The sequence below is a fragment of the Pyxicephalus adspersus genome, chromosome 2, assembly GCF_032062135.1.
Source record: "Pyxicephalus adspersus chromosome 2, UCB_Pads_2.0, whole genome shotgun sequence".
Lineage (NCBI taxonomy): Eukaryota > Metazoa > Chordata > Amphibia > Anura > Pyxicephalidae > Pyxicephalus > Pyxicephalus adspersus.
In genome coordinates, this window is record NC_092859.1 from 114,866,445 (window position 1) to 114,889,556 (window position 23,112).

At 38.7% G+C, this 23,112-nt stretch overlaps 1 protein-coding gene across 1 annotated transcript in view; it reads right to left on the reverse strand.

Annotated features, from left to right (window-relative positions):
- The window catches only part of SND1 (staphylococcal nuclease and tudor domain containing 1), a 265,369-nt gene that overhangs the window by 230,163 nt on the left and 12,094 nt on the right, over nucleotides 1-23,112 (reverse strand). Inside the window, 5 exon segments of the mRNA XM_072401947.1 lie at nucleotides 1,883-2,015; nucleotides 8,857-9,044; nucleotides 9,164-9,322; nucleotides 9,716-9,807; nucleotides 10,673-10,833. Coding sequence (XP_072258048.1) covers nucleotides 1,883-2,015; nucleotides 8,857-9,044; nucleotides 9,164-9,322; nucleotides 9,716-9,807; nucleotides 10,673-10,833 — 733 coding nt within the window.

A 23,112-nucleotide genomic window follows, 5' to 3' on the forward strand; every position in this document is an offset into this window, starting at 1 on the left:
GTTATATATTTAGGTGTTTGTGGTACTTAATGTCTAGTATACAGGAGATACTGCACTCTGTTTCACAAGCTGTATTCTCATTTAGCCTGAATCCAAAAAACAATTTTGGATGGGACATAAAGAAAGTTACAATAGGAGGCCACAAGAAAAAGCTGATGTAGATCTACCCCTTTTTGAAGTCCTAACCCTTTTCTAGATTTCAAATCAGAAAAAACCCTTTTTTTAAAAAAAAAAAAAAGTATACAAAACATATTGTTAAAAAAACAAAATATACTTGGTATACCTTCTCTTCACATTTGTGTTAATTTCCTAAATGTGTTACTGTAATTAAAATTAGGACAACAAATGTATCTAGAACACATCAAATAGAAGTGTTGTGGCGAGTCTTAGGAAATACACATGCTTTCCTTTGCCAGAAACCAGTTTCGCTGCAATTGCTGAATTGATTTCAAAATGCTGAGCAATATTTCCCACAATATTGTATGGATTTGCAGATCTACTATAGTGCTTACGAACAGTTTATTGTATTAAACAGGCATTAAAAGATTAGTTTATAAAAACCTGAGGGCAGAGTGAGAGCCCATATCACATTCAGGCTGAGGTGTGAATGCTACTTAACCATTCAGTACACTTCTTACTGCACTAGAAAACTAATACTACAGCAGACGACATTGCTTAAAGTGGAGACACCAATACACAGTTTAATATTGAAACTGGTAAAATAAGAACAGTAGAGATTGGTCACTCACTGGTTGTCCTGGTCAAGATTTTTGGAACTCTGCTAAAAAATGGAAGGCCTTAGCCTGCTTTAGGTCTCACAACAATGTAACTTTGTACCCTTCTATTGGCACCTGTCTTCTACTGGATTATCTACAGCAGGGGTCGGCAAAGTTTTATGGCCACCAGGCCATATATGGGGTGGGCAGGGCACACTAGACCAGACCGTTAATTGGATAGGTTATGAGATATGGCATAAATTAAATTATTCTAATTTAATTCATACTAAACCTCCATATATGCATTAAGTTGATTGAAAAGTTGCACCTGTCATGATGAAAAACATTAAACCATTAAGGAAACTTATGATGCACAGTGGTAAACCTAAACTTAACACCACAACAGCCTTTTATTTTAAATTAAAGATATTTTATTACAATATTTAAAAAAAAAATCAGCTATCAATCCAAGCAATTTAAAATCACCTAAACATTGGATAAATTATCTTATGTTGTATACTTGTAGATCATATTTTGCTAAACTACAAAACTGGCAGCAAAAAAAGGCCCACTTGGATATCCGCAATCCGTAAAGAAGAACTAAAATGAAAATAAACAAGTCACACTTACCTTTACTTCCTCAGATCTTCTTTCTTCTGGCAATATCACCGGATCTTGTACTGGGTGCAAGATAGGGTGACATAACCTGCTTTTCTTTTTCTCATTGCAGGAAAAAGCCCCTTCTGTGCATACCCAATTGCTGGAAGCAGCCAGAAGGCACCTTGGATACGTGGCGTATGTATCCAAGAAACTCCATGCTCCCATTCAGTCTACCGCTGCAGCAGACAGCAAAGGGGATATATAGAAAGGACAATGCTGTAGACATTTCAAACACCTTTTAGGGATATACTGAAGCTAACCTCCCACAATTCCTTCCAAATATACCAATTGTAAAAAATGTTCAATGTAGGTTACAATTTATTTGATAAGTTCAAATGAAAAATTAAAAACTGGCTGAAAATGTTTGAAATATAATATATATAACTTGTTTGCCTTATACATTGCAGACACAAAGCACCACTTTGAAGTCTAACTATAATATCTGATACTAGTTGACTCTGCTGAGAGGTGTTTGTGTAACTACACCAAAATACTATATTTCTTACCTGGGAGCCTTCTCCTTCCAGTCTTGGAGGTCTAATACTAGAGAGATGAATGGTTTTGTAATCACCAGAGTTCAGTTTCACTACTACTGCATCAGCATTCAAAACCTGCACAACCTGCAAAACAAACATAAGAAAAAATATTACTATTAATATTACTTTTTAAAGAAACCTTACTAAGGCCAAAACACTTTGACATATGCTGTGTGGTTAAGATGCCCGAAGGGGGTTTACTTTGTGCCACTTATTTTTAACACTCTAAGTTCGTACATGTTTATACCGGTTCAATTAGGTTGTGGTTAGCTGGAGAATAGAGCAGCCAAACTGTTGTGGGAGTAGCTCTCAGGAGGACAACATTTGAGATAAAACTGCTGGCAAACCAGTTTATCAAATTAGAAGTCCGACCAAGCCCATGGGGTAGTGTGTTTAAAGAAAGCGGTTGAAAACTATCACCTAAGCCCTGTACAGACTCCATTGTTGCTGGAAACTAGTTATAGTGTCCACTGACCATGTACAAACACTGTACAGACAACACGGTTTCATTCTATTGAGGGGGAATTCAGAATAAGTGAGAGGTCCCCTGCTGTGTCCATACCCCCATTAGAATTCAATAACAGTCATTGGTGTCAGTCTAGTGATCCAGCATGTTTTAAGGCTTAAACATATTGGCTATTAATTAGAAACCAATAAAACCTTACTTACCAGGGTTATTTTAATCTTTGAGGAAGTTCCTTACAGTACCTGCAGCTAAAGTGGTCAGTGGGGGGGTGCTTTACAGACTTTTAAGCGCATGCTAACAAAAATATGCAAATATTTATATTTTCAAAGTATGGGCACGATTGAATTTTAAATTTGCATTTACATGAAAAGGGCAATATTAAATTTGTAGCCTTAATTTAAAATAGCAGTCTTACATGACAACACTCTATAGCCGGGCAATGTAAAAAAAATTAGTATAATTTCAACTTTTACTATAATCAAAGGAGGCAGAACAAAAGTCATGCTGAAAACAGTTGCAATAAGTGCAAATACAAACATCACACTGCTTCCTCGAATACAGAAGACCCTAACTTTTTCCCAGCTAAACAATGTTATGTTTTATCATTCCCAATTTATATGTACATCCAAAATGTGCACACTGTGTACCATGTTTGCCACCTAAAAGTACACAAAAGACTGTGCAGCACTGTACAACCTGCCCTCTATGTATTACACAGCTAAGTGCCATTTTTTTTCTTTTAATAAAATCTTGTCAGTAAAGGGCAAACATTCGCTTATCAAGTAAGAAATGGAGCGCACAGCACAGCCAGCGTAAGGACTGATTAATGAGGGTACACAAGGTAAAGCATTTAGGCAAAGTAAGGTGACCCAATCTGCGCTCACATTAAAAGCAAATTAAGCCATTCTGAATCTATAGAATTGCTTGATCAATATTATAGGGGACTCTGGTACAAAGTGCACAATTAGCAAAAATTTCCTAATAAACCTTAGGATTTTTTTTCCGCTAAAAAGCTGGCCCAAAAACAAAATCACAAAGTTTAAGGCTTCAAATACCGCCTGTACAGTTTTTAGCAACATGTTAAAGATAATTACATTACATTATTCAGAGAATGTCATGGCAAGAAAAGATGCTGCTGTTCTATATCAACTGCATAGTTTTCACAAAGAATAAAAGCACTGCAAAGTTAAAGGTTATTCTATCTACAAAAGATTTCACAAGCAGTCCAGAATCCTTTCCAAATACATGTTAGAAGTTAATATTTACATCTACAAAGCTGCACATAAGAAAAGATACTGACTTATCTGTCTATGCCACAAAAACAAAAAAACCTCTTAAGAGCAGTAATTGTATTAAGTGTTTTCCCCAATATGTTGCATATAGTAAAAAAAAACAAATCCATTTGATCAGATATATCAATGCATACTATTCATGCGAATTGTTGGACCTTTTTCATTTCCCATTATAATCTGTTATAATGGCAATAACACCCACTTTACCCACTGCACTAAATGGTCTTGGTCAGCATTTGACCTAGAAGACGGACACCATCTACCAAGAGGGAAATTACTGGGGTAAAGGCAAATAGAGATGCATGGGGCCGATGTGTTTATTTCAAGTAAAAAATATGCACCCAAATAAAAATGCAGAACTGCTTTAAGGACATTTTAGCTCCGAGCTTCTAACGAAGGATGCAAAAAAAGGGATTCCAGTTTAGAATCAATGTTAGCAACTTGACTGCATTTTTATCTGTCAGGGAGTCAAGTTGGACAATAACCACATGGGATGATCAAAAAATCTAACAACTATTTATATACAAAATAAAAATAGACCACTGTTTTAAAACAAACATGAAAACTGCCTGTAAGTAAAGCGTGCCGCTCATTAAGCACCAAAAATGAGTACCGTATTTTTCGGCGTATAAGACGCACTTTTTCATTGATGAAAGCCCTGTAACTTTCACTATTTATCCATCAGCAATAGAAACCGGTAAGTCATGAACGGAAATCACAGCACTACTTTTAAAAGCCAGGGTAGCAAAGCAGATAATACATTTCTTTTCTGCACTTTAGAGCATTATAGGGAGCCAATATATAAGGTCAGCTCCAAACCACGAGACTCTGAAAACAACATTTTAACTAAATGTTGGCAAGAAAGTTTGCGCTTTTTTTCCTACGCTAACAGCAGGTATTTTTTGAGACTTCGGTAACAAAGAACATTTTAATCATTCTAGTCCAAGTTTACAAAATGAGTTCTGAATTGCCCCTGAGATAACATATCTGGTTATGATTTATATACAATCATTAAAACCTAATTCTTACCTGGGAGATGCTGGGAAAAAATATGCTTGTATGAAGTTATACTGTACATTCTCTGCAGCTAGCTGTGTCAGCACTTTGTATTGTATGTTACTACAGAATTGGGGTATTTTTGAACAGACAGCAAAATTTTGGTCACAAAAGGCAGTTCTACTTGAACTCAAAAAAAAAAAAAAAAAAAAAAGTCTTCATATCTACATAAATCCCTTTATAAATATATAATACATTTTCTTAAGTATGGTAAATGCTGCTTAGGAACACTAATCAAGTGACAAGTTTCCACAAAACAGGAGAATAATTTCAAGACCGTTTAAAAGGAATGCATTCCTTCAGTTTCATAGATCAAGTTTTCCTGTGTAGCCATTGTAAACCGTTTCAAGGAACAGAAGGTGCAACAACTTGTGCATACTCTACCAAGAAGAGCTTTTGTGAAGATTGCATTAGCTATCAGTCAGCATCTTTTTCCAGGAATTCAATGATAGCTGAATAAACATGACAACAACTTGCTGAGACAAAATGAAAAAGCAATACAAATTAAATACCAAAATAATATTTGTTTGATTAAAATTGAAATTTTATTTCCAATAAGCAGAGCAAAAAATGTTTTAAAGCTCAAGCAAAAAGATTTAAATGAAAGATCCCTGTTAGGGTAGTTGTACTTGGTGCTCATCTTATCCAAAATTACAACATTAGTTAATTTGATATGCTTAGGAATCCCCTCCATAAATACTCACATCATATGACTCAAAAGATCATCAGGACAGTGCTAGTTTATTGTGCCTCAATTCGTCCTGATACTGGCAGTAATGTTACAGGGGGGCAGCCATTCAGAGTTATGCGTGTGGGATTCTGCAGAATTTCAGACATGGATGCAGAAATTCACAGGCCAGGATTGTTGTGGCATATTAGTAAGCAATGACCTCAGAAGGCCCTGAATTTAGTAGACAGGAATGATATCATGGCAAACAGTGGCACCTTGTAATTATGCACAAGAAGGGTTACCAGGCTAAAAGCAGCAGGAATCCGAAGATACGAGCAAATAAAACATACGTTGACGTACCTGGCCAATTTGCTTTGGGCTCAAGCTTTGTCTGAAATGCAAAGATCCCCTACTCCTCCATAAGAAAACCTACAGGGACTTCATCCAAACCCTGTGTCTTAAACTACCATTCATACAACACAAAACTGCAGCTAGCAAAAGTATCTCAGATGAATTATATGCTTAACTGCAATATACAATATGCATTTCACAGTACACACAACCTCAGTATTAACCACACCACTTCATTAGGTAGTTTACTTTCCAAGAAAGCTAGCTGGACATTTCCTCTGAATTTCAATTGAAAGTTAAACTTTATTGGAAATGAACATGTCCACAAATCCATATGGTGCAGTGCATACAAAAGAAAACAGCAAATATATGGTGAAATCCTGCCACCTAGTGGCTACAGCAGAGTCAACTCTTCCCTGTTTTATGATGCTTGACAACATCTCATTTGTTACAAAATATTTGAGGTTTACAGCTTGCAAAAGTCTTGACTGGGCACTGGGGATCTGAGGGTTTTGAACTGTAAGGTTGAATCATTACCTTTGTACAAGTCACTACACTTTTGTAAAGCAAGGAAAAACATTTATGAAGTTAACAGTCCCCTATCAGAAGTTTTGTGTTGCAGTAGACTGTTCCTTAAAGCTGAACCCTAAGCAGCTACTAAACAGACAAATACAGATCTATGTACAATACATTCTTTGGTGGTTTATACAAGCAAGCAGAAGTATGGAAGTTTGACTCAGTATTCACCTCTTACAGTCCTTTGCAGCAGATGGGAAATATACAGACGGGAAATATGCAGCATGTGAGCCATTAAGATGTGTCACTGTGTAATAAGCATGCTGATAGAAGGAAAGAGCTGTGTGAGCAATGAAATTTGCTGCTTTTCCTTTGACTGTCTAGAGGTGGAATGAGGAGAAGATCCAATAAGAATTAAACTGCCGCAAAATCCCCTCACTATTCCAAAGCCGAGTATACCTCCAGACTGGATGACCAGAAATACACATTCAGGCTGATAAAACAGCCTTCATATGCATTTCTTTTCTCAAAGGTTGGCCTGGAGTTTAGGTAAAGCGCAAGCCTAATTATGCAATTTTTTTTTTTCATTCCTAAACCAAATCCATTTATACATCTTGCAAGCTCTCCCTTCCAGGCACTGCAGCTTACAGTCAGGGGGGATTCACAGCAATGTTGTCAATCCAGAAAGCAGTGGGCAGGTCTAGGTGGGGCCAAGTATTAGTTACAGGCTTGCACATTACCAGTGACACTGCTGACATTTTTGCTCCGGTGAATCTTTCATATAATTGAATTACGAGAAGGCAAAACCTACACACAGGTGTCAACATTACTGCCATGTCATTACAGGATGCCACATTAGGTGATCACCGCTGATGAGCCCAACAGGTATTTGTGGGCCACTGTTTGAAAATATACAAAAACTCAGAACGCACACATACTAAAATCTGCAGCATTGTTCTAAGCCACCTGTACACAGAGATTGCATTGTGGACTTTCCTGTCTGTTCTGTATCTGACAACCTATGAGAACCCATAACTCCCCAATAGGTGGTGCACATATGCCAAAACCCTGAGAGGTTCTACAAAAAAAAATAAAATAAAAAAAACACTTTGGTTGTATTAGAGCTTTAAGCCTGTTAGTGGTATTCTGTATTTGGTATGTTTGCACAGCCAAATACAACCCTCAAACCTTTGCCACAGTGGTTGTGATTATATAGATATGGCTTTAAATCATCTGTGGATATGAAAAATGTCCACCACTTCAATAGAATTCCCAAAATCAAGCAATACCTGCTTGTTTACAGAAAAATTTACTCTTTCTGGCCACTAAAATCTTATCTTAATATAGGAGCATACCCAGGACACATCTTTGAACCAGGCATGCACATTTGTTCTTAAAATGATTGCTCCAAGGTTTGCATGTTCAAAAAACCTAAGCAATGGCACTTGCAAAGTTCCTAACCTGACAGATCGCTTTATGTTCCGAGCTCCTCAACTATTAGATATTGCTGCTATTTCTTAAATTATTAATTCTTGCCTAGGCGATCAAGAATAAATTGGAGCACAGAGCCTCCCGGGATACCAACACGTCACACATCCCAGGAGGCTCTTGGCTGCTCCTTCTGCACATGCCCTTTCATCAATAAAAATAAAAATTGACGATCTCACGCATGCGTTGTGAGATCGGCAAGTTTATTCCCAATCTACGTAACCCGATCTGACGCACCCGATCACTGCACAGTGCGAGATCGGATGACGCAGGAAAAAAATCCCGGAAGACAGAGGATGGCGGCGCCGGGCCAAGACAGATACCGGACGATGAGGTACCCAATGGAAGAAACAACAAACGCATAGACTGATCCGGGATTGAAGGTAAGTGTGATTTTTTTGTTTTGGGTTTACTTCTGGTTTAAACAATATTAATGTAGAAGGTATCCTAAATAATAACAGTGTTAACCATGTACTATGCATTTTAATATTTGGTTTCTTTGACACACATTCGCTGAAAGAATTGAGGTAAATGATGGCTTTAATCTAAGACAATGCTATGAAATGAGGCTTAATGGAATGATAATGCCTGCTTTTCCATTTTTACAAACTTACAGTTTACATAATCAAAAAATAATCAAACAAGCTCAGCTTGGTTTATCAAACTTTTCCACAGCAGAAAAATCTTTAAGCTACCTATAGCAATTTCATTTCAAAATGAGACTTTTTGTATTAAAAACATTGCAGAACTAGCTTTAAAAACCTTGCCTCGGTTGAAACTTTTACAGTAGACACAACTGCACTTGTTTGTCATCTAGGGAATTAGCTGAACATTTTGACATGAAAGACTTAGTTCAAAATAAGGTAGGCTGCCTGCAACCCATTTTGGCCTAGCTAAATGCTATCCCTGTCTATTTGATAAATCCCACATTCTGAAAAATCCTCAAAGTAAACCAGTTGCAACTAATCATTCTATGGTGAGTAGTAGAGGGGAGTTTTATTTAGACAGAACAGCCCTGCTATATTACAGTAAACCAAACTCACTGATTGTGGTCACATTGTGGCCCATTGGCATGGTAAAATTGTCTGGTAAAGGTCTAAAAATATTCCTTGAATCAACATTGGCAGAATAAACCAAAACTTCCATTAAAAGCTCAACTCCAACTTCATACAGCCTGCAAACTTACCGCTCGGCAGCCCGAAGCTTTTCAGATCCCTGGGTATACACTGCGATAGACCAGTCCACACAACGAGCAAAACCTTCCTTTAAAAGCAGTTCTGTGATGTTTCCATTCTAAAATAAAAGAATATTTCAGTTTTAAATGAAATAATCTGAGCTGGGATGATAACAGTTTAGAGGTATTTACCCATTAACATCTTCTAGTATTTATGCTAGTAAATGCCAATACGTACTGGATGCAAAATGGTGCCTAGGATATTCTGGTTGTGGCTGCTCTCCAGGATAATTTGCACATCTCTCTGCAGCAAACGTGACTCAGTAAAAAATTTTGCTTCAGCAGCAAAAGGTTCAGGGCTTTCTGTACCATCAGGTTCCCGCTTAAATGTTGGGCACTACAAACAGACAATAAAATTATTCAAGATTACACCCAAGCAGAAAAAAAAAAACTTTTTTTATCAACTTTGGTCAAATAGGGGAAGTTATTTCCAACAGAACTTTAGGATTGCCTAAGACCCTATATATTTTTCCTCACTTTGTCCCACCTGTATACAAAATACAGGCAGGCGTTGGGAGAGAAATCTACTTTAAACAATAAAAAAAGCATGTATACGCGAAAGCCAAGGACTATTATTGTACAAGCGATGCCAGTTTAAGTATATGTCAAAGCTAAGATAGAAATATAGGTTACTTAGCTATTTTGGGCAACAGCTGAACTTAAGTTAAAGTTTTAAGATAATGTGTCACTGCAAAACTAAAGTTCAATATCCAACTTTAGGGTGCCATACCTTAATTCCAGAAAGCATAACAGTCACCAGGTAATAGTCAGGAAGAAGCAGCGCTCTGACCACACTACCATCACGGACATGCTCAATAATAGCTGCAACACAAAGTTAATTATTAAAAGGTAATTAGTTACATTTAAAACTAGATGACAGATAAATTGGCCCACCAAAACACTTTAGTATTCCAAAACTAAAAGAACTCATCCTTATTGAATAGCCTATTTATAAAGGTGCCCTGAACACCATGCTTTGTTGGATCAATATACTACTTTGTTGGATAAGGGTGCTGCTCCATGGTATGACATTCAAGGCTTCAATGTCTGAAGGCCAGTATTTATATAAAAAAATTAAAAAAAAATTTACCTGTAAATTTTACCAAACCCATTATTTAAATACTCATGCTGCTAAGAAATACCATAGCTGAAAATTGTATAACAATAATAATAATAATAATAATAATAATAAATTGATGTATACAGGCTCCCTATCTACAATTCTCAGAAAACAGGCAGGCTACCACTGAAAGCTTTTAAGTGCTCAGCGTTTAAATGCGTGTGGTCTCATAGCTACAGGCAATGCTATGCTAAGGCTCAGAGGATTAGGTAAAGCTTATTTTTATCTTGGCACTTCAAAACATTGAACATGGGTCTTAATCCAGGCTACCTAGACACAATGAAGCCAGTCATCTGAAGAACCTAAAATAAGCATCAAAGAGGAAACTCTAAAAGTCTAAGGTAAACGCCAAATATTTTATATGAATGAAAACAGATACTGCAATCAATTCCTGTGACCTAAAGCAACCAATTTCAACTTTTAACACAGGTAAAGATTAAAGAAGAAACAGGGATTGTGAGTGGTTGCTTCAGGTAACAAGATTTTTACTGTGTTTTTTTCCCACATATAAAAGCCTTGGTGTGGTTTTTGCAAGAATGGTTAGGCATAATCCTTTTTAACCCTTACCATTTACTGGTTTCTGATGCATCGAGTCCACAAAATGCCTGGTGTTTTCAATTGTGTATTTAAGTTCTCGGATGGTGTGAGAACCTGTTCCTTCACTCCATACACCTTTCTTTGCAGCTCTTGCTTGCTCTTCAAGTTCTGCCAGCCTGTTCTGCTCAGGACTGCAAAAACAAAGAAAAGTAATTTTTATAAAATACATTTTTACAAGGTAGAAAATTACATTCACCCAGACATAAATCTACAATTAAAAAGTTTGGTTAGGAGTGAGCCAAATCATTTGTGTATAGGCTTAAAATGGCAGGGCTGCAAATTCAGAAGGAAGTAGAGCTAGATAAAGCCAAATGCTTTTTGAAAGTTTCCTGGCTTCTGAATCTGTAGTTGACAACACTGGTAGCCATAGCCCCAGCAACGTTTTCCCATTTCAATATAGTGAAAAACACACACTGCCCACATAGGTAGCAATGTAGCTCTGAACTCAGGGAAAAAAGCTCTATTGTTAACCCACAGAAAGCCAATTTGGAAACTTTGATGGCAGCATCAAACCAGTGTTTGAGGGACTTGCTGGGGTAAAAATAAAAATAGCATCAATGCAACAGTACCTTTAAAAGTAGGTCATAGTTGTCTACTTCAAGAACGTTTGGGGCACAAGAAAAACAAATCAGCTACATATGTGTACGTCTAGCCCAAGGGAGTGTAATTTAATGTTCATAAGCCAGGATACACATACGCTTAGTTTTTCCACAACATTGTAAACCATACTGTACAAAATAAACTAAGTCAGAAAATTACTTTCTATGTAAATCCTGGCCTGTAAGAGCCTCAAGAGCTAGAGTTGGACTCTCCTGACCTACCCTCTATCAGTAGTTCGTAAGCATAGTTTTGATGTGTAGACTATTCTGCCTATTACTTGGATTTTCATTTAAAAAAAGTATATACTTTCCCTGGCCCAATTACTAGCATTGCCACAAGGAGCACTAAGCCTAATTATCAATGTTGATTTAAAAAAAAAAAAAATAAAATAGTGTCATTCATGATTCCTGCCCAATATTAGCTTAAAACCGGAGATACTACTCACTTGTCTACTGGGAAAATAGATAAGAAAAATAAATCCTAGAAAAATGGTTACCTGGAAATTCTGAAAAAGATAGAATTGCATGGTTATTTATGACCCAAGAGACTAAAATACTAGAAAGGGGGAAGCATTTTTAACAAAGTTTCCAAATATGGTAATAAACGTGCCAACACAAACAGAGCCAAGTTCTGTATTACACAGCAAGGTTTCCAAAAGTGGTGAAAGCTTTGCAAGTGCATATAATGTATATGATATATACTGGCTCAGTGCCTGAACATTTTGTGGGTAGCCGATGGAGTTCATTTTTTGCAGATTGTGTTCATGCAGTGAACTATGGTCTCTAAAGCTACGTACACACTTCCAATTATTATCGTTGGTAAGCGAACGACGAACAATCCTGCACGATATCTGCGAACGATCGTATAGCACCGATCCTGTACATACAGATAACGACATGATCGTTCGCAGATATTGTACACACGATAGATGCGATCGTTTGAACGATACAGGAAGTGACGTGCACCACAGGGAAGTGAGCGAACGTTCGTTCACCGCGCATGCTCAGACCATGGACGATAACTGAACGACCGTACACACGATAGATGGTCAACGATCGTCGTCCAATCCGATCCGCCGGTCCGGTCATTTATTTCCAACGACTGTCCTCGTTCGTCGGCGTCATTGGTTACTTTTTTTACGAACGATTTTTGTCCAATCGATCGTTCGTTCGTTGTTCATTTCCAACGATAAAAATTGGAAGTGTGTACGCAGCTTTACCCTCTCAAGTCTTTATGGCCAACTCTATAAAACTATGTACACACACTAAAATGTTGCCTGAGAAACAGTTGATGGCCTCAGACAAAATGTAGAATGTGTACAGCGGTCTCCCAATGTCAATAAACAATCTGACCTGGCAGACCAAAGGTCAGGTTTTCTGAAGTATGCAAGTAAAGTGGGGTGCCACTTACTAGTCCTGCCCTCTCAGCACTGAACAGAACAGTGCTGTGTGCACAGTGTTTATTCATTCTCCTGTCACTGAAAACAGGTTCAAGCATCAGAAATTTAATTTTATGTACAGGGTTTAAGAGGGGTCTTTGATGGATGCTTTGCCAGCTTTAAACAAAACAGGGCAGCTGCCATTTGAATTTGGTGCACACACACTGAAGTGTGAAAGCATAGTAGATTTTTATGTATGCCCCTCTTTTATTGAAGGTGCCAACTCTGCAGGTAAGCCTATTCTGAGGTATTGTTATAGGCGTACCATAGTTGGGAAACCTGGTTGAGATCACACTTATATGTGGATTCCACAGTCCTATCAAGGCAGCTCTGATACTTGCAAAGGTATGCAAAAAAAACCTCTGACCTTTTTTTTGGCTAGCTTGAAAGTGTATTTGTGAACTTTTTTGTACCGTTTTGTATGCAGGCCCTGCCCAAGTCTATCTCTTCCATTTGCTAGTTTTACACACACCCGAGTGGCTCTATATTTGTCTGTGTGGGTGAGTTCTTGTACAGTCTTCAGAATGAACCCAGGTGTGGGTTGCACTGGGAAGGTTTCAATTCTCATCTTGAATTAGGTCTGGAATAATTACAATTTGATTTATATATAATACTTTTTGACAGCTCTGACGTTTTACAACACACAGTAGGAGCTGCTTTTGAGTTTTATACATTTTGAAACTTTGGGTTATGGTGAACTGTTTTCAGTGTTTATTAAGATTTTGACCTATTGGTACATGGCAATACAGTAAACATATAGGCAACAGAATATACTTGTACCATGTTATTTATTGACAGGCTTTGTCCTACATCTTTAGTTAATTTAAGCAGCTTAATGAGCAGCTAACTTACCTATTAGGATATATGTTTATGCGCAGATTTAGCAGAGACGGTAAATGAGGAGGGCTGTCAATTTGTTTATTCAACTGCACTTGTCAAATATCAGGATGGCTGTAATTACACATCAGAGCCATAAGAGGGAGACACCTGCAGATCACCATAAAGCAGGAGCTGTTCTGGTGCTAGCTAGGAATACCACCATGGTGTTTGGGGATGCTGATGTCAAAGACAGTGACATGTCTGCTGGGTAAGTAAAGAAGCCTGAGTACCATTTTACAGGCCCACAATCTGCACTGCTGGGAAGCCAAATTACAAACTTTGCAGTGTTTACAAAGGCGGATAAATAAATAAATGATTGTATAGCTAAGTCCAGGCTAGAATGCAGCTTCCACACATGAATACATACAAATCGTATTTAGGGTAATAATGAGGTACAACATACTACCTGGTGTTTGGGTAAAGATGTCAAGGTGTCCTTGTATATAACTGTGTATATAACTTTATAGTAAAGCATTATATGAATAGTGACAAGAATCTAAACATAAGTATAAACTCCTAATAGTACAAGTTTAACTAGATAAATGATATTAATATAAGTCAAGGCCAGGTGATGGGCTGCCTTCCACCTTTGCAGCAGTGCTGGAGCGCACAGATACTTGACAGTAACTTTGCTGAGCACACAGGGGACTTTTGGGAAAAGTTCTGCATAAAATTCCATGAAGGAGAGGCTTTTTTTTACCTCCACTGCCAATATAGAGGTATGTAAATTGTTTTCTGCCTATTAAACCCACTATATAATTGCAGCTGACTGAAGAAAACTCACCCCGATCTCTCCTCCTGGCAGTATGTTGCTTTGTTTGGTACCTGTGCCATGCAACACAGCAGAACTGCCCCCTGTTATGCTTCTCCCCTTCACAGTTTGAGCTCTGCTGTACAGATTGGTGTTATCTGATGGGCATTTTTATTGAAAATCATCTTAGTGACATCAGACTATGTTGGGGATATTACATTGTGAGCTCCCCTGGGGACAGCCCCGTGACTGGAGCAAAGCCTTTAATGGGTACAATTTACTCTTCTGCCCATTTGAATAAATGTTTTAAAAATAACACACCAAGGATATACTGGGTACAATTTACTCTTCTGCCCATTTGAATAAATGTTTTAAAAATAACACACCAAGGATATACTTGTAAATTTTATTGGCATTTTTATTAACATTTTGAATTGCAGCATTAACAACCACATTGTGTGTCAGAGGATAAAACATGAGTCAATGTATCTTTCCTGTCTTTCCCAGGTAATGGGGAAACTTTTATATTCAGATCAGTTTACATGTGAATATATACAGTATTTACATATGCACAAATTTACTGTATCCGATGCTGCACATTTAGGAGCTTTCATGTGCTTCCTGGTTGTAAATGTACATTGACCCCTTTTGCTTGCACAGCTGGTATTGCAGGAGTTGGTATCTCATCAGCAAAGAACAGTATTGATGAATACCGGGATAGGCAAGGATGGTTGGCCTAAAACAAGGACAACAAGCTCCCCTCTGGATGGAGGTATATTTCACAGTTCACCAGTTGTAGCTACCAGATGCAAGCTTTGGCAAAGCTTCTGTATATCGACTATTTGGATCTGATACACTTTGAAGTGTATCAGCTTTAGTCAGTTCAGCTTTACTCACTGCACACCAAGCTTCCTACACAAGTTACATCAGCTAGTCACATAAGTAAGCCTTGCTTCTGGGCTAAACGACAGAGCATTCTCTATCCACACCCTTTCATTGTAATTTGCCTTTTATTTCGGAGGCTCTGCATAACATGTAGTAGCCTAGGGCAGTCGGCATCCCAAAGTAGCTTGTCTACAAAAAAAACTATTTCTTAAGATCATCATCTGCTCAAAGACAATCAGATATTTGTCCACCTTGACCAAAGAGTTAGATGGCTGGTAGCATTAAAAGTAATGGCTCTACTAGAAGACAGGGATCTAATATTTCCAAGGAAGCATCCTGCTTGGCCTAAATACTTGCATAGAGAAGCAGAGAAACTCAGTGTAACCAGGTAAAATAAGGTATGTAATGACTAACAAAAAAATCTTTATGTACCTAACGTACATTTATGAATGGACAAGAAAGAATCTGGGACAGGACTGCAGCTGCTGGCTATACAAGTTTTAATGCACAGTCGAGAGGTAGAGCGGCTAAGCCATTTTAGGTCTCTACAGATTAAAATTTCACCCAAAAGATGAGCTACCCAAGGAGGAGGCCTATTTATAAAAGAACCAGAATGAAATAAGCCAAGTATTGCTCAGACTTTGACAGCAGGGTTGGGTACTGAGCTCCAAAATGTGTAGAAATGCTAAATGTTTATTTTTACAGACGTTTAAACAAAAATATTTTGTTTTGTTAGAAAGGAAAAGCTGGTAATAAAAAGTCACCAAGATCTGAATTCCAAACTTTTTTTTATATTCAGGAATCTGGAGCTGGATCTTAATTCACACTGGAGAAGATTGTGATCTGTTCAGTTAGATTTTACCTAAGATAGCCAATTAGATAAATACATTAGTATGTGTACCGAACAGCTTTCCCTCAGACAAGCTGCTCCAGGAGCAAACTGCCTGCTGAGAATCTCTGCAGATCATTACAGCTCAATGCCATCTGCATAGTGATGTCCATCAAAATAATCGTTGGGCAAACTGAATAGGCAGTAATGTAAAAGTGGAGTTACTGCAATCTAGTTGAATTTATGAAAGTTTCCAAGTGCCATTTTCTAGTGTTGCTTAAAGGGGAGAAAGTATCATTTCAACCAACAATTTAAGCCATGATCACTCATTCCTTTTTCTTTTAACAGAAGCTTCGAAGAGGTGGATTACCGTATTTTTCTGACCATAAGACGCACTTTTTTTCCCCCAGAAGTGGGGGAAAAAAGTCCCTGCGTCTTATGGTCCAAATACAGCCTACACATAGGCTGTTAAAAAAAAAGTTTCTTACTGTGTTCCTCTCCTGCGTGCTCCTCTCCTGTGTGTGTGTGTGTCTCCTTGATGCTGGCTGTGCAGCACGTGCCTGCTCCTGCTTGCAGTGCAGAATGAAACTGAAAGTAACAGCCGGCATTCTGCACCAGGAAGCAAGCTGCTGATCCCTGCCCTAACGGAGATCCCTACACTTAATTACCGGTAAGTGAACAGAAGGGGACAATCAATGGCATAGAGTGATCAGAAGGGGACAGTCATTGCATAGGTGATAAGATAGGGACAATCATTGCATATAGTGATCAGAAGGGGACAATCAATGGCATGGAGTGATCAGAAGGGGACAGTCATTGCATAGAGTGATCAGATGGGGACAATCATTGCATATAGTGATCAGAAGGGGACAGTCATTGCATATAGTGATCAGAAGGGGACAGTCATTGCATAGAGTGATCAGATAGGGACAATCATTGCATATAGTGATCAGAAGGGGACAATCAATGGCAGTAATTTTGTCTTTTGCTGACTATTTGTTAATAATGGTTCTAAATGCTGCTGTTTACTTTACAGGGTTGATTACATGTGTTTGTATGTGTAATGCACATAAAATATTTTAGGACACTATTTGTTTCAGAATCTTTTTTTTCTTTATTTCCCTTCTCTAAAAACTGGTGCGTCTTATGGTCCGGTGCGTCTTATGGTCCGAAAAATACGGTAAATTGGTTACTACAGAGACCATTACTTTGTTTTATAAGTAAGTTAAACAATACTAGAAAAAGAAATGTGAACACAAAAACCATATGACATTTTCACATTTACGCTCTCAACCAACAGGTAAAGCTCAGGCTCTCCTTGGCAGAGACCTGCAGTGTTGACTCGTGTTCAGCCAAACCAGTCAGCCTGCCAGCTGGAGCGGCCAAACACAGATACACAACGCAGGACTCCGTCCAGAGCTCCTGTCATTGTGTTCAGCCAATACAGAAATGGGGAAGCTGGTAAAGCTGAACACAGTGACAGGGGCTCCATCCAGGTGGGACCTTTAATTTATCAATAGATTATTGCTGGTCTTGTATTGTCATAATATTCCCTGCTGCTCTTCCTCTATTTAGCCTTTTTATATTCTCTAATACCTTTCATTTACTGTTTAAAATGTTCCTGAAATGAAATTTCCTGTTAAGTTTAACTGCCCTTTGTTCACCATACTCTGAACTTGGTAAAAACAAAATACTTTAAAAAAGGTTCCATAAGGGCAGAAAGGATTTTGTCCATTTAAGTCTTGTGAATCCTGTGTTTTGTCTCTGCTACATTTATCAGTTCGCATTGTTTACATTTTCTGGACTACAGAACACATCCCTTACGTTAAATGGTAAGAGGGAAGTTTTCTACATTTCATGTTTTAAAGTAAAAACTCGTCTCCCATAGATATAATATGCCAGAGTTGTCAGCCCAGGATTGAAATGGTTGCTGGCACCATCACTAGCCAAAAGGAGAAAAAAAGATGTACTAGGGGCCCAGATTCTGTCAACGCCCTGGTCAGATCATGACCCATTAGCATTGTATCTGACGGGTTTTAACCGGCCTCACACCGGATTTCGCTGGAGATTTAACGAAAGCTTTGTTTCAGATACATTGGTAAAAGGGGAGATAGATTCACTGCTAAGTAATTATTTCCAGATTAATGTTGCGAGCGACACATACCCAGCTAATAATTGGGATGCTCATAAGGCGTGCATTCGGGGGGAGTTGATCAAAATGGGGGCGTCACGTAAGAGGGCCCATAACAAACTGATTGATACCCGCCTCCAAGAATACCACCAGTTACAGTTGCAACATAAAAATGACCCCCAGTCCGTGCTGAAATCTCAGCTGGAGGCCAAACGTACCGAACTTAATTTATTTCTCACAACTAGGGCAGAAAAATCGATTTGCTGGTCAGCCCACAAATTTTACCTGTGGAGTGATAAACCAGGCAAGCTGTTAATAAACTCAACCCCAGACCAAAGACCCATGCGCTCCCCAAAATTAAGGTCAATGATGGTAGGCTATCGCAAAACCCAAAAAGAAATTTGGCAGCTTTCGAGGATTTCTATGGTCGTCTATACAGTTCTGAAGACTCAATTTCCAAAGTGAACATTGAAGGGTTTTCTCAGTAAGCTTGACCTACCTAAACGGCAGCCCAAACATAAGGCAATCCTGGAACGACCATTCACAGTTGAGGATTTGAATGGGGTCCTTAGATTTCTCAAATTGGGAAGTTCACCTGGCCCGGATGGTTTTTCCCAATTTGTACTACAAAACGTTTAGCCCTGTCTTGGCGCCGCATTTGATCGGTTATTTTAATTATTTGGGGGGCACCCTCTTTTGGGTGACACCAATAGAGCGTTTATTAGTGTGATCCCTAAGCCAGGTAAGGATGCTACTGAAGTGGCCAATTACAGGCCCATCTGATTAATTGTGACCTTAAAATTCTGACGAAGACCATGTCAATCCGGCTGGGCTCTTTTTTGGAGCGTATATCCATCCGGATCAGGTGGGCTTTATGCAACACAGACAGGCACCGGATCAAACGAGAAGGGCAATAGATCTCATTTCAGTAGTTAACTCTAACTGGGATGGGGGCCTTCCACGTCAGGCTATGTTGCTTTCTCTCGATCTCCAAAAGATTCTCTCTAAGATGGACTTTGGGGCCCACTTTACTAATCTGCTGCTGGCTTTGTATGACTCCCCAGAGGCGAAAATAACACTAGGAGGATTTTTTTCCCAAAGCTATCCAGATTAACAGGGGGACCAGACAGGGATGTCCGCTCTCGCCACTTCTGTTTGCACTAGCAATCGAGCCCCTTGCAATCGCAATGCGAATGAATCCTAACATTAAAGGGATTAGCTGTAGCCAGACCGAACATAAATGAGCCCTCTTTGCTGACGATATATTGATGTTTGTCACCTCCCCAATCACTACCTTGCCCAACCTAATGAAACGTCTGGATGGATTTTCTTTATGCTCAGGCCTAAGGGTAAACAAATCTAAATCTCAGGCCCTCAACATAAATATTCCCACTGAGACACTAAAAGGGATACGGGAGACATTTGATTTCAGCTGGCACATGGAGTCCATTCGGTATTTAGGTATCCAGCTGACTCCTACTTACAATGGTCTTTATAGGGGGGCTTCATAGAATCTCTTATGTGGCGCAGAAAAAGTATGCGAGGAACCTTGAAGTGCCCGGCTCTATCTCATTCCATTCAGTTATGGGATAAATTTAGCAATCACCCGACACTATCCTCACCTCATAAACCTCTAACCCCACTCTGGCATAAGCCGGTTTTTCCGCCGGGCTTATGTCCAGCTAATTTTAACTGGTGGATCTCCAAGGGCTTTAGAGGGGTGAAAGATCTGTTGGATATTCGTGCAGTGTTTGGGACTATTTGACTAGTAAATTTGAAATTCCTCCAGCAGAACATTTCCGCTATAGACAATTGACTTCATTCATCAACATAATAATTAAAGAGGCCCCAAGACCCATGCGCTCCTCTACTTTTGAAAGCACGCGTTCCTCCATAGCTTCCACCAAAGGGCAAACTTCTGTGATTTACTCAGCCTTAGCTGCCCCTACCAGCAAACTGCAATATATGCGGGACTGGCAATCAGAACTGGGCAACACATGGGAATTGGAAGAGTGGTGGGAGATGGTATACTCCCTTTCCAAGGTCTCCTTGAATTCTGCGGTGGTGGAAGCCAATTACAAGGTAGCACTTAGATGGTATCTCACCCCAGCTAGACTAGCGAAAATGTTCCCCTCAACCTCTCCCTTGTTTCCGAGGCTGTGATTCTAGGGGCTCCATGTTGCATATCTGGTGGTCATGTCCAAAAGCCAGGGCATTTTGGGACGAGGTATTCAGTCTGATCTCAAAAATTTTACAGCAAGTGATTTGTAGTACAGTGGAGGCAGCTCTATTTAGTAAGCTCGAGGTGTCCCTTTCTAGACCCACAATGAAACTGGTTGGATTGATATTACTGGCGGGCAGAATTTCGCAGGCCAAAGCTTGGCAGTCACCCTCAATATCTCTGGATCCTATTTTCACCAAATTGAATTGGATTATGGTTAACGATAGACTAACTCATCCCCTAAGGAACTCTTTAGACAAATTTGATGATATATGGGAACCTTGGATCTAATAATACATAGATATTGGCCTATGCTGACTTACCCTTGGACATGTTGCATTAACGATGTGTGCCGTTTCAACTTCCTCTACCTTCCCTTTTCCCCTCCCTTGTGGTCTTTATTATTTTTTGTTTCTTTTTCTCCTTTTTTTATTTTATGTTTGTTACTTTCTCTGTTGTATAACTAGGACATGAGACAAGTTCACTCACTATTCAAACGCGGTATTCTTTCTTCTCACTAATATTTCTTTTTGTTTGCTATGGTACATATTCGTCCGATTCTAAATTGCTTCCACATTATGTATGCTTAGATGCGGTAAATAATTTTGCTTGGGCAATGTTTGCAGTGAAAAATGCTTAAATGTATGTGCACGCACACGCACTGTGTTCGGTTTCATGTTATATTATTGTTCTTATTGTTTTTATTGGACAAATTTGTGTTTGTAAATGTCAAAACTTTAATAAAAATATTGAAATACAAAAGGAGAAAAAATGCTTTAAAAAATAGTTAATCTATCTAAATATATGCTTATTTATGTTACTGGATTTAGTTCAGGGCTTGACGCTTCAGAAAGTTCTACTAGTATGATACACAGTATTACCTTTAATGGTCATTTGTCAATTCCAGTATCAAGTTCTCCAAATCTGTCTTGGAGGTTAATGATGAGCATTTCAGGGGTTTTGAAAGATTGCACTCGGCAGCATACGAACGCACTCCAGTTTATGCCACAAGAGGGCAGTGTAATGCCTTGTAAATATGACATGTAACTACATAGAGTAGGACAAGTTCCTAAAGTACAGGACATCCAGAATACTTTTAGGTCAAACATGTTTAGTAGTAAAACCGTTTTCACCCATACTACATTGTTAAATTATTATTGTACTCATCCGATCCAATAAATAGAAGAGAAATATAGTTTGAAAGTGTGTCAATTTTAACCTATTTATGGATAAAATGGGCAAGGATATTGTTTTTAAAGCTATACAGGGTATACAAGTTTTCCCCTTGATTCCAGATCACATCATACCAGAAAGGAAATGAGGAAATCACACAAAAATCTGATGGGGGTTCTATGCTTCCCCTATTTAGGTAAAATCAGTTTATTTTTGTGATGCTTTTTGGGTTGACCTCAATTCCTGCTCTCCTGGAAATGAGAAAGCTCTCCAATGGAGTGTCAGAACCAGTATACAAAGCAGCAATTCTAACTAACCAAACAGGCAAAAATATGGCATTGATATACACAAAAGCACAGGCTAGGTTTACAAGTTACTAGCCACACAATGGTGAGCATATTACTTCAGACTGAAAATGGCAGGAAGTTTCAACTGCCTTAGAACTGAAATTTTTTAGAATTAGTCAAGGCTGGAACAAATACAATATTGCAAGGGCCCATTTAGACTTTAACCATTCCTGTGCATTGCATTAAAGCAGCCAATTCCCTTTGAATGTATGCTACCACTCACTACACACTTCATTGCAGAAATGTTTCAGACTTAAAAACCTCCAAGAGCAGCTGTATAGGGTGTAAGCAAAGACCATACATTTTTTAATACTGAGCCGCACAAGTGGAGCTACCTTGCACGCTTAGATAAATATTACAACTCTAAGACAACAATGTCTACTATCAAAAGGGTCAGGTATATTAAAATATTTATAAAGTGCCGAAATGTTGTGCAGTCATTTAATAAAAAACCTTTTTTGAAAAGCTATTAAGGAGTTTGTGCAGTAAAAAATATACATGTCACAGTTCTCAGTACTGCAGTCCTCACCCTTCTTACCCAGAGACACACACGCTGCAGCCAGCATCAGAGACACACACGCTGCAGCCAGCATCAGAGACACACACGCTGCAGCCAGCATCAGAGACACACACGCAGGATCAGATACCCGGAGCCGTCTTATAAACGGGTGTCTTATTTTAATTATTTTTTTAAAAATCGGGGGTGGCTTACTTAATGGGGATGTCCTAAAATCGGGGAAACACGGTACCAACAGCAGTGCAGGACATGGCAAAATGAAAACTGAAGGGAAAGCTAGATATGCCAGTGAAAAGACTTCAAGAAAGACGAGTGGGACATTAATGACATTGAGGCATGTGTTGACTGTTCTCGGATTTGTGCAATATACACTATACAGATCCCCATTCTATCACACTGTTACTGACCCGTGCAAACAGCAATGACTCCTTCTCTGACTACATCACATATGCAAAAAAGCACATGTAACAGTTTGTTTTTAAAACATTTGTGTACTTGCAGCACGAATACAAGACATTTTGTTGATTACATGGTCTGCAAAATGTGTGCAGCATAACAGTGAGAATGCTTATTTTATTTACTTATACTTAAAGCCAATGCTAATAATCTGCTATAGAATGTCATGTGCAACGTCCTTAC